The 11,124-nt window shown below is 40.7% G+C and overlaps 1 protein-coding gene across 4 annotated transcripts; it reads left to right on the top strand.

The window, feature by feature from the left end:
- Positions 1-1,360: 1,360 nt before the first annotated feature.
- LOC111222774 (cyclin-T2-like) lies at positions 1,361-9,353 on the top strand. 4 transcript variants are annotated; one of them, XM_022746616.1, is made up of 9 exons: positions 1,361-1,568; positions 2,132-2,213; positions 2,300-2,428; positions 3,062-3,122; positions 3,439-3,501; positions 3,737-3,782; positions 6,002-6,165; positions 6,991-7,061; positions 7,203-9,353. In XM_022746616.1, exons 1-9 carry the CDS (start codon positions 1,411-1,413, stop codon positions 8,259-8,261), a joined length of 1,833 nt encoding a protein of 610 aa, XP_022602337.1. In that variant the 5' UTR covers positions 1,361-1,410; the 3' UTR covers positions 8,262-9,353. The 4 variants fall into 4 exon arrangements, 2 of the variants coding, with proteins under 2 accessions (XP_022602337.1, XP_022602338.1); XM_022746617.1 differs by lacking the exon at positions 3,439-3,501; XR_002665145.1 differs by lacking the exons at positions 6,991-7,061; positions 7,203-9,353 and having other exon boundaries at positions 3,737-4,113; positions 6,002-6,075.
- Positions 9,354-11,124: the final 1,771 nt, after the last annotated feature.

The raw sequence follows: 11,124 nt of genomic DNA, 5'->3' as shown, positions 1-11,124 counted from the left end.
AGACAATTCAAATGTGATATTATTTAGAGTGTGAGTTGTGATTGTGATGAATTAAGTCTTTGGTTGCAATAATTATTACATTACATTAGGGAAAGGTAACGGGTTGTGTAAGATACTGGTTGCTAAGATACGGAGCTACTTGATAAGCATTTCAACTAAAACTATTCTGATTGCTGTAGATTAGATCGTCAAAATTATGGGGTTTTCATGTATTTACAAAGTGTCCACTATGAATCTGAAAAACTATTTCCACATGTATGGCAAATTCATTAATAGAAGAAAACAAACAAAATACCAATTTCAGACATTATACAGCATCAAAACATAAAAACATTATTTAAATATTCGATCTATGTGTCAAGCAAGCTGGTTGATTTGTCATGGGGACTTTTAATGCTCTCAAAAAGATTCCAGTTATGAACAAGGTTAGATGTAGTTATTTGGGAAGATTCTTATACAGCAGGTCTATGTAGAGCACCTCAGGTGGACAGACTCTACATTCACTGAGATCCAAGTCAGTTCTTAGTCTCTGCTTCCCCTTGGTGGTAGACACACAGTAATGCAGGTCAGAGGAGGGTGTACTAGGCCTATGTGGTGTTTCACTGAACATATTGTGTCAATCTGCCAAGGAGAAAAATGTATATAATGCTTGCACTTACCCTTTTATTTATGGGGGAGGTCAAGTGTAGCTAACCTTATGCTTTATATTATCATAATAAAAACGAGACATCTTTGAAATGTATTCAGAGGCAACATCTAAAGTCTCATTTAAAAAAAAAAAAAAAATCTGTGCCGGGTATCATATTGATCAGACACTGATGCCTTGACTCTTTAGTCTTTGCTCTTAATTGTATTAATATTAAAACTTTGACATCTCTAAACAAATAACAATTTCTCTAATAAGCAACACGGAAATATATTCACACATAGGAGAAAATGGAAAGTATAGCATGTACTGTCTATAAGTAAAATAAAAATAATAACTTCTCACCAATGCATAAAACCTCATAAGATCTCTAAGGGTTCTATCTCTAATAATAATTAAGGACTGGCCCAAAGTACAATTGTGACCTCTAGTGGCTAATTTGGACATTTCAACCATACCTGCTTTATTTCCTTTTATAAATAAACTTAAAATAAGAACAGATTAGCTTTTAGTGGCTGTTGGCTTAAGTATTAAATATATATACCTAATAGATCTGAATTAACCTGCGTTGTTGTGGCCAAAATGTTACCTGACACAGAATGTATAGGAGATGGCAGTGTGCACCACCTACCGCTGGAGGCGCTGTTCAGAAAACGGATAACCGGTTTTAATTCAGCCTCGGCTGCTCATTTCGTCCTTCCGGTGCCCCCGTCGCCCCGCTCCCTCCCGATGCTAACGCCGTCGGGCTTGGCTGTGGGAGCGTAATGGCGGTGCACCGGGGACCCTCTACGAAATGGCTCTTCACCCGGGAGCAGCTCGAAAACACACCGTCTCGACGCTGCGGAATAGAGGCTGACAGGGAGCTCTCTTACCGCCAGCAGGCCGCCAACTTAATCCAAGATATAGGCCAGAGACTCAACGTGTATCCTTTTTGAAACGCGAAGGCTAGCCGGCCAGCGGACGGGTTAGCCCGGGTTAGCATTAGCTCACAGACAGATCGGAATGACAAGGCTTGTTACAGATCACAGCTAAGCTCTCGAAACACACTGAAAATCTTTCGTTATCACGCACAGACTCCTCTCCGACGAGATGGAGCATCTATCTGCGTTAGCACGATGATTATGACCTGCTGGAAGTGCTGAGGCCTGCTCGCTAGCTTAGCTATTGTTTTGTCTCTTTAGACTGCAGGTTCTATTGTTAGCGCTGTGTTCCTTAAGATAACAGGTGATCAAAGATTACGGACTGTGCTTGTAGGTGTTAATTAAACCCTAACATTACGTTACTAATTGGCTCATACATCGTCGGAGAAGTTGAAACTACTGACTTGATTCTGCGCTTGGTTTTAACTTGCAGGGTACACGTTTTGCTAGCTGTCCAGTCAACGCTAGCTCGATGCTAATGCACCATGGTTTCTTTAGCAAAGCTGTTAGTCAGTTGATTTTTACTATGTATCATCCATGTATTGTGCCTTAACTCTGTGTCCAGCTCTCAACTGATTATCAACACCGCTATAGTATATATGCACAGGTTTTATATGATTCACTCTTTCACCAAATTCCATAGAAATGTAAGTACCACGGCAGTTTTGGTAGATACTATAATTACTGGTGGTGCTACCGTTATGAGAAACTGACTGAGGTTTTCTCTTTATAGATAATTTCCCAGACCACGTTGTTCCTGGCGGCTAAGGTTGAAGAGCAGCCCAGGAAGCTGGAGCATGTCATTAAAATAGCCCATGCCTGCGTAAACCCACAAGAGCCTGCCCTAGACACTAAGAGCAATGTAAGTAAAGTATAATGAAGATGGAGAATTGGTGCTCCCATTTCAACCTGGACCTGATGGATGATAATCTGTTTTATGTGGATGCCAGGCTATATTGAAATTAAACTGTGGCTTTACAGTGTGGCCTAATATACATGCTTTTATGAATTCTTATGACAGATGTGTCGATAACTCCTCAACTGCCACAGAGTTGCAATTATTGGCTGATCAAATAATCAATTAAGCAGATACACCGATTTTTCTTTTTCTCAAGTTTGATCGCAGGTTACGGACTAATTGTCTGACCGGTTTGAAGATATCTCCTTTGTGTTAGACATTTCCCACAATTTGAGGTTCTATAATGCAAAGTTGAATGATGTTGTATGACACAACTCTAAATCCAGCAAACAATACGTCAGATTTTTCACGCGTTATTCAGTCTTAGAAATTGAAAGGCTGTATCAAGCCCATACAGTTCAACTTTTATACCCGAAGGCTAAAATGTGCAGTTGCCAAGGTCCCCAGTAGCCTGTACAGTTTTGTATCCTGGCATCGCTTTTATTTTGTGGGAATGCTGACGAGAAGCTGAATTGTGTTGCTTCTAGTTCTTGGGAAGCAGATTTTAAATTCTTCATTGATTTTTATCTTCCTCAGGCATTCCAGCAGCAGGCACAAGAGCTTGTAGCACTGGAAACAATAGTGCTACAAACACTGGGTGAGTGCTCTTAAAGTTTCAGTGCTGCAGACATTGTATGACTGTGAGATCTATGCTCTTTTTTTTTCCCCCTGTGTATTGAACTGCTTTACTGGTTCTCACAGGCTGGCATTTTAGCAGCTATATTCCCCCCCCAGAATACTACAACAAAATTTACACAAGTACCACAAGGACATGTAGACGTTGGATGTATGAAGTTTGTATTTTCAAATATTGAATGGGCAACACCTGAAGTTTTAGTTGGAGTTATGATTTGGTTTTTGACATTGTGCTTGTACCAGTGGCTGATCGTCTTCATTCAACATCTCCGTTGCAGGTTTTGAAATAACAGTTGATCATCCACACACAGATGTTGTGAGGTGTTCCCAGCTAGTGCGAGGTATAACCTTTTTTTTCTCTGCTCTTTCCTTTTCTGAAATCGCTGTTTTAAGAAACCCTTTTCAAAATCCAAAATCATTCAGTAGATCTACGTTGCCTGCTATTTTAAAAAGCTGAATTTTGTGTTGTATTAAACAACATCTTTTTTTTTTTTTTTTTGGTGCTAACGGGAAAATCTGAATGTTATTTTAAAGTAGCAACTCAGTTCTAAAGCAAACTTTCCTCTTCTTTTACAGCAAGCAAGGATTTGGCACAGACTTCCTATTTCATGGCTACCAACAGGTTATTATCCTGTTCCCATTATTGCACTGTAATGGCACACTATAGCTTCCTGTCCTGCAGGGTCCCCCTTCCTGTGTCCAACGCCCTGTTTGCACCTGGGTCCTGGGAACCCCCAGTGTGGGGAAGTACCGGCCAGGCTGCTGTGTGCGGTGTATTGTACAAGGGCTCTGTGTTGGCACATAGGGGTTGAATGCACAATGTGGAGTGTAGTGGTGCTGTTTACCTCTCAAGGTTGTTTGGTACGGAGTGCATATGTCTAAAAAAAAAAAACTCAAATGGTAGCCTGAATATAGATTGCCACTAAAGATTCTTAAACTTTTAGAGTGTTTTGGTAAGTATAGTTAATTCTTTTTAAATTTAAATTTTTTTTTTTTGCTTTTTTTCACCCCAAAAATGGCTAACAGTGAAACACCAAACTATACTGCAAACTGGATGTGCCTCCTGTGGGTTTTTATTCTTAATTCTCATGTCAGTAAGGAAACTATTGTGCAGTGCATGTCTGTTAGGTTTATTGAGCCCCATGCAAGAACATGTTCATATTCTCATCCTAAATATCTAAATAGTTTTTCTGAGGTTTGGTTGTACAGAGTCAGATTCACCAAACTCGAAACTGCACAGACTCATTTTGTGTTGATGAGTATCATGAGATTTGATCATTAGGATAATTAATGCCCTCAAATTGCTCTTGTTCCACCTGCGTTTACGAACACACTCACAGAAATGTCACCAAAGAGTAAAAAGAAGAACGTCACACTAGCAGGCGACAACAGAACAAATGTATCAGTGTGCTACAGAAATCGGACTTCTGCATTAGTTATTCGGGTCAGCCCTAGATTTTCGCGTGAGTAGAAGCGCAGCCGTGTTCGCAGTCGGTGTCCGTCTGAGGGCAAGCAGAAACCACGTACTGGCTTTTACATGGGAGGCCGTTTAGAGGGGAATGTAACGGGGATCTAAGGGGACGGAATACAACGTGGTTGATTTTATATACAGTGGTTAATAACAGAGGATGTTCTAATGACATCGGAGGCAGCTGTTATCAAAAACCGAACTGTATAAGTCGTAGAAATAAAATCTTAGACTCTAAAAACAAAGGGAAACTTTGTCAAACCTCAAACTGACAACACAGAATATTATTATTTTTATTTTTTAGGTTTATTTTAGTGATTAATGCTCATTTAAGTTCACTTCAAACTCACTAAATACACTTGTAAATGCGTGCATGAGGCTCAATGTCTTTTAAAGACGAACCAGTTGCTGTAGATTTGGTACACAATGATTATGATTTACTATGTTGTGCATTTTAGTGACTGACTTTTGAGGTGTTCATTTTACTTGTTTTACAGAGACTGCTAGTTTGATATGCGAGTGTGGGAGGTTGATGCTCCCAGCAGATGATGGCGGTCTTTACACTTTATGCTCAAAGGATGAAGATCTGCCTCCTTTTTAGATTTAAACTTTATGTTCAACAACATTCAAGACATCAAACGTAATGAATATGGTAAAAAAAAAACAAAAAAACAAAACTGCATTATTTTCAGCCATGGGAGAACGTTGCCACCATGTTGCTCTTATTCATGTTTTAGTTTCAGTGCTTGAGTCAGTTTGCAGTGTAGTTTGGGATTCAAGGTGCAGGGGAAACTAACCTTGAAAAACTTAAAGCCTAATCAATTGTCTTGGCTACCAGCATCAGTGTTTCTCAGTCTCAAAGTTCCCATGTTTGGTGATGTGAAGTTTTAGTGATTACAGCTAAAATGTGACCAAATACAAGTTGTGTACATTTTTATTTAATTGTTTGAGTAGATATATTTCCTGAAAAATTGTCTTACCTTAAATCAAGAGACTGAGAAACACTGTTTTAATGTTTTATAATTTCCCCTCTTTATATCAAAACACAATAAGGCCTGATAGAGGTTCAGTATATCTACATTCCTATATTATCAATGAAACTGTCTCATTCAGACATTTAGGGACATGTCCTAACAAACGTAGGTTTTCTTAGATGTTCCAGTTCTGTAAGGTAAGGCTGTGTGTATGTGATGTGGAAATATTTGATTTTGATTTGAGCGTTGCCTTAAACTTCACAACTATAAATTTGATTGTATGTTAAAATTGCCTCGTTAAACTGTCTAAAAATGTCTTTTATATATATATATGTATACTAGTTGAAGCCTTGACAGCTGACGATTGTATGTCTCTCCTGTGTTTCTTGTCTCCTGCAGTTTGCACCTCACCACCTTCTGCCTGCAGTACAGACCCACAGTCGTCGCGTGTGTCTGCATCCACCTGGCCTGTAAGTGGTCCAACTGGGAGATCCCCGTGTCCACAGATGGCAAACACTGGTGGGAGTACGTGGACCGCACTGTAACGCTACAGCTGCTGGATGGTGAGAGCTTCCATCCACTTGTTCAAGGCATCATTGTCTTGAAATATAATTTTTCATTCATGAACTGTTGCAGGGCGCAGTGCATTGTGGTGTCGTGAATAATAAAATTTTAGTTTATAGTCACATAAAAGCTTATTGCTCACTGAAGTAAGGGGGGTGGGGAATTTCACTGTCCCAGTAGCTCAAATAATTTTCCTCAATCCTGAACCTGAAGGCATCTGCAAATTAAATATCATCATTTATTGTTTTTAATTTTGTCTTGCTGCTAATGAAGTTAAGAGCTGCTCCCTTCCCTGGCTCTCAGTGGGACTGAATTTTGGACTCTCAGAGATTTTCGGATCAGTGTTAGAGATTGATTACATTAGAGTTAACAGAACTAAAGCTTCGGGCTGCCTCCTCCAGGCAAACGGCGAACTGGCAAGGAGGTGAAACCACCAGTCGATGGACAGAAAATTAGTTAAAAACTGTTTTTATCATTGATTAGTTGTTTCAGACATTTTTTGAACACTCCCTCGTGTCAGCATCTTAAATTTAAGAAATTGCTGCTTACTGAACAAAAGACATTTGAAGGCATCATGTTGGGATTTAGGAAACTGTGATTAGGAAATTGTTTTGTTTCTAATCAATAAAATAAATTGCACCAGGGCCTTGATATTATCGTTCCTTCATTTATGAATTAACTTGTCATGATAGAAAATATATCAACGGTATTGCAGTCTCAGCCACAATCCTCATCTATCAGCAAATGGTGTAAATTACGTGATAAGAAAAGAGCCTACTTTATCGAGCAGTGGTCGCTGACGTGGCTGTCTTCCCTGTTTTCAGAGCTCACGCACGAGTTTCTTCAGATCCTGGAGAAGACGCCCAGCAGGCTGAAGAGGATACGAAACTGGAGGGTGGGTCGTAAATACATGTTAGACAACAGTGAGGGCCAGTGCAGGACATACAGAGTGACTGGTACAGCTTAGCACAAATGAAGTGTCAGCATCTAATGTTGAATTGTGCTCCTCTGCGTTTTTTTTTTTTTTTTTTTGTAGGCCATTCAAGCAGCCAAGAAGCCAAAGACAGAGGGCCCGACAGTGGACAGTGCCTTCCAGGGGACGTCCTTAGACAGCCTTCCCGGTGTCAACAACTCCTTCTTCCCTTCCACGTCTGGATCAGACTCGGCAGACATGCCGTCCCTGAACAGCATCGCAGCCCCCTTCGCCTCCTACCAGCCGCTCAGCGACCCGTCAAAGAGCTGCGGCTACGACCAGTTCTCCCAGCCTCCCCACTCAGACTTCACTCTGGTCAAACACGAACACAAATCTGCGGGCGGGTCTAGTAGTAAAAACCAGCAGCTCGCTGCAAACGCCTCAGCTTTGTCACGCTCGCAGAAAGTCTTGACTTTGGAAAAGTACAGAGAGAAACACGCGGCGGAGCTGGCCCTGCAGAACGGCGTAAAGGAGGAGCTGAGCACAGACATGTACGCACCACCTCCAGCTCTCTCCTCTCACCACCACAAGAAACGCTCTCAGCCACAGCAGGCCGGCCAGTCGGGTGACGGCAGGAGAGAAAAGTCCAGCTCTAAAAAGCCCCGGCTGCCTTCCTCCTTCGCCGAGAACGGCTCCGCCACTAGCGAGGAGCTCAAGATGAGAATCAAAGTTTCATCAGAGCGCCACGGAGGCTCAGAGCAGGGCGGGACTCTGCCTGGAAAAGACAAGCACAAAGAGCACAGCGGCCACCGCCACTCGAAACATGGACACTCGCACTCCCTCAGCGGGAGCAGTAGAGGGACACTAGACAACGCCTCCCTATCTCTACGAGCTCCCAGCGGCCACTGCAACGACGGGAGCTCCTCTGGCTCGTCCCGTAAGAGGCCTCACTCTGACGCCGGCAACCACAACCACCACCACCACTCGACCAAGAGCGGCAGGAGCTCCAAAGGAGGCCTGAGCTCGTCCCACTACTCGTCGGAGAGCGGCCAGAGGATGATGGAGCACCACGGCCACGACGGAACCAACGGCATGCTGACCGCCAACGGCCAACACACTGACTACAAAGACACTTTTGACATGCTGGACTCTTTACTAAGTGCCCAAGGAATGAACTTGTAACCCTCGGAGAGTCCCCAGTGTTGTCTAGAATAAGGTATTACCATGTTTAATAGAATTTTAAAAAATGAATTTATTTGTCTTAAGTTATCAGAATTCTGCATCGCCCTCAGTCGTGTCTACACACTGATTATTGATGATTCTCGTTGAGCTGTCAAATGTAAAATTATATGCATAGAGCTGTGTACTACTAGCTTGCAACAAAAAAAAAAACAAAACAAAAACAAACCATGAGAAGTTTTAAGAATGCGGCTGGAAAAACTGAGTTTTAAATGTTATTTTAACGCGAGCTGACATGATTTTAATGTGCATGTTTTCAGTCACAAAAGGGAAGACATAGCTAGTGTTCGCAGCCATTGTGACAGTTTACAGACAGTTTTTTTTTTTTGTTTCAGTTTTTTCCTTTTTTTTTTTTCCCCTTTTTTTTTTTTTTTTTTTTTTTGTACGTTACGATGTTATGTTCCACTAAAAATCTCAGGTCTTGAACTTTTTTGATATGAGAACGAATCTTCCTCTGTTTGGGTTTATTACCTGTATCTGTGGAGATGTATCACCTCGTCCATTTGCTGACGAAGACGGCAGAACTCTGGTATCTGTCTTAGGAAACGTGGTCTGCTTATTTTTCAAAGAGTGCATCAATAGTTACGGGAAAAAAAAACAAAAAAAACAAATACAAATGTGAGGCCGACTCCATTTGCTGTCTATTTGCTGTCTATTGGGACTCCAAGGCCGTACCTGAACTTAATGTGCAGACTCATTATAGAGCTACAAATGAAGTTTACGTTACATCTGCTGTGAAAGTGCATTTAAGATATATCGGCTAAAATTGCAAAAAGGCCTTGTGATTGTACCTTGTCAATCGCTATTCAGTATGATAAATGTTATTAACTATCAGAAAATACAGATCTCTAAAATACAATTGTGTATATAGGACTGTAGTTCAGAATTAAAACTGTTGGTTTATTGCATCAGTCCAAACCTTCCTCCATTCAGTGTATCATGAGATCTAAAGCAGACTGTATTGATGAACATATCCTCGATTTGTGTATTGGGAGCCCAAATAAAGGTGTAAAAGTGATTTTTACACATCAGAGATTTTCTGTTCTTAAGTGTCTGGCATGAATCCTGAATATTGGGTTATTGATTACATTAGGTTGACACACTTCTGAAAAAAGTGATTATTGAACATAACGAAAAGACTGTGTGTAGACTGGTGAGTAAACGGCTGTTAATGCTAACGTTAGCTATGTCGCAGTGGCAAAACTTACAAATAGCTCCTTTTTAATAGAACTAGAATGAATTAGCTGATAAAATGAATCAACTTAATTAATCTTCTCAAATGTGAATAGTTTCTTTTATCCATTTTTTCACTCGTGTAACTGTGGGAAGTAAACTGCAGTTTTTATCAGTTAACACGGGATATTACAACCTTTTTAAAGCCGCATTGATTCAGTCAACCTGCCTAAATATGTCATTTACAATTAGCTAAAATAGTATTTATACTAGACATCGTTAGAGAGTCCTCACTGCTGTCAAAACTCGTTATAAAATCGACATGAAGCACTCAGGATCGTCTTGACCCAAGTTTCACTGCTGAGTTTAAAAACACTCTGCAAAAAAAAAAAAAAATTATAGCTCCTAATTTTGGCCTCGAAAACACACATAGCATGGAGAAATGAAGAGAACTGCCAAATCATGCTGATGGTTTAATCCCAGCCTCATAATATTGGATTTATTCTCCATTGAATTTAAGCCCTCGCTGCATTTGAAGATAAAACAGTCATTTGTCAAACGCCGCCAAAGAAAATTCTCGTCAAAACGGAGCACATAATGGTCATTTCCTGCTGTCTGCTTACAGAGAGCTGATTGATTAATTGATTGTTAAAGACTAATAACCAACAATACTGATTACATTAACTGACCACATCGTTGGCAGTGAGTAGAGGAGTTGCAATGGAGTGCTGAAGTGATTAGTAGTTGGGTTGCTGTGCTGCTGAATTAGTAATGTTAATGTGAATGATTAGAAATGCACGCTGAGCTGCTGCATGAGCAGGATATTCAGATGAGTGTTTTTAGAGTTTTGCATTTTGCATCTTAGCAGGATTTTGTGTCTTCATAATTGTCTGAGCTGTGGGTGAAAAATGTAATCATTCTCCGTTGGTCGCTGAATTACCTCGAGGGCATTTTGTCTTTTGTTCTTCCGAAAGAAACAAGCAGGAAAGACTTTGTGTTTGACAGTGAAACCTGCTATTTGGTCCCTTCAACAAAACCTCAAGGGGCTTTCAAGGTTTATCTTTGGTCTCTACACTCTCACACAATAGAGCGCTGATGGTTCATTTGCGGGTGGAACATAAATCCAGTTCCTGATAATTAACTAGCACCCTCAGAGCAGACGCAGCGTTTTCACCAAGTATTACCTTCTAATTTTAGCGTGGAAGACAATGGGGAAATTCAGCAGGAGGACGTCAGTGAAAACTCAACCATCTGGACATTCTCGCGTACTGGTGGGAGGGTGATGATTTATTTTCAGCAACCTCTCAAGCTGAATAAGAGACGCCTACTGCTCGAAAATCCGCAGAGAGGAGGAGATATGAGAGCGGCTTTTGTGAGCAGCAAATCCCAGAATTAAGAGCCATCTGAAAGGAAAACCACCGGCCAAGCTCTAATTACAACTCAAAGAACAGGAGCATATATAGCTGAGTGCAGGCAAAGGTCCCAGACACAAATACCACTATTATCATTATGATTGTTTCAGCAGCAAACTAACACATCATCTAACTTTAAAAGATGATTCAAAGACATTTTAACACCCCAATTAGGCTCCTTTTTCGTTATTAATTGATAGATGATTAATTATATTGATGAA

This window comes from Seriola dumerili, unplaced genomic scaffold (genome assembly GCF_002260705.1).
Source record: "Seriola dumerili isolate Sdu_G_001 unplaced genomic scaffold, Sdu_1.0 BDQW01000105.1, whole genome shotgun sequence".
In the NCBI taxonomy this organism is placed as follows: Eukaryota; Metazoa; Chordata; class Actinopteri; order Carangiformes; family Carangidae; genus Seriola; species Seriola dumerili.
Note: the sequence above shows the minus strand (reverse complement) of the source record. Positions and strands in the feature narration are given on the sequence as shown.

Excerpts from the sequence above, each read along its gene's own strand:
- LOC111222774 (XM_022746616.1), top strand. The coding sequence starts at position 1,411 with ATGGCGGTGCACCGGGGACCCTCTACGAAATGGCTCTTCACCCGGGAG. Across the intron at positions 3,123-3,438 it reads AATAGTGCTACAAACACTGG|GTTTTGAAATAACAGTTGAT; the intron begins GTGAGTGCTCTT and ends TCTCCGTTGCAG. Across the intron at positions 7,062-7,202 it reads AGAGGATACGAAACTGGAGG|GCCATTCAAGCAGCCAAGAA; the intron begins GTGGGTCGTAAA and ends TTTTTTTTGTAG.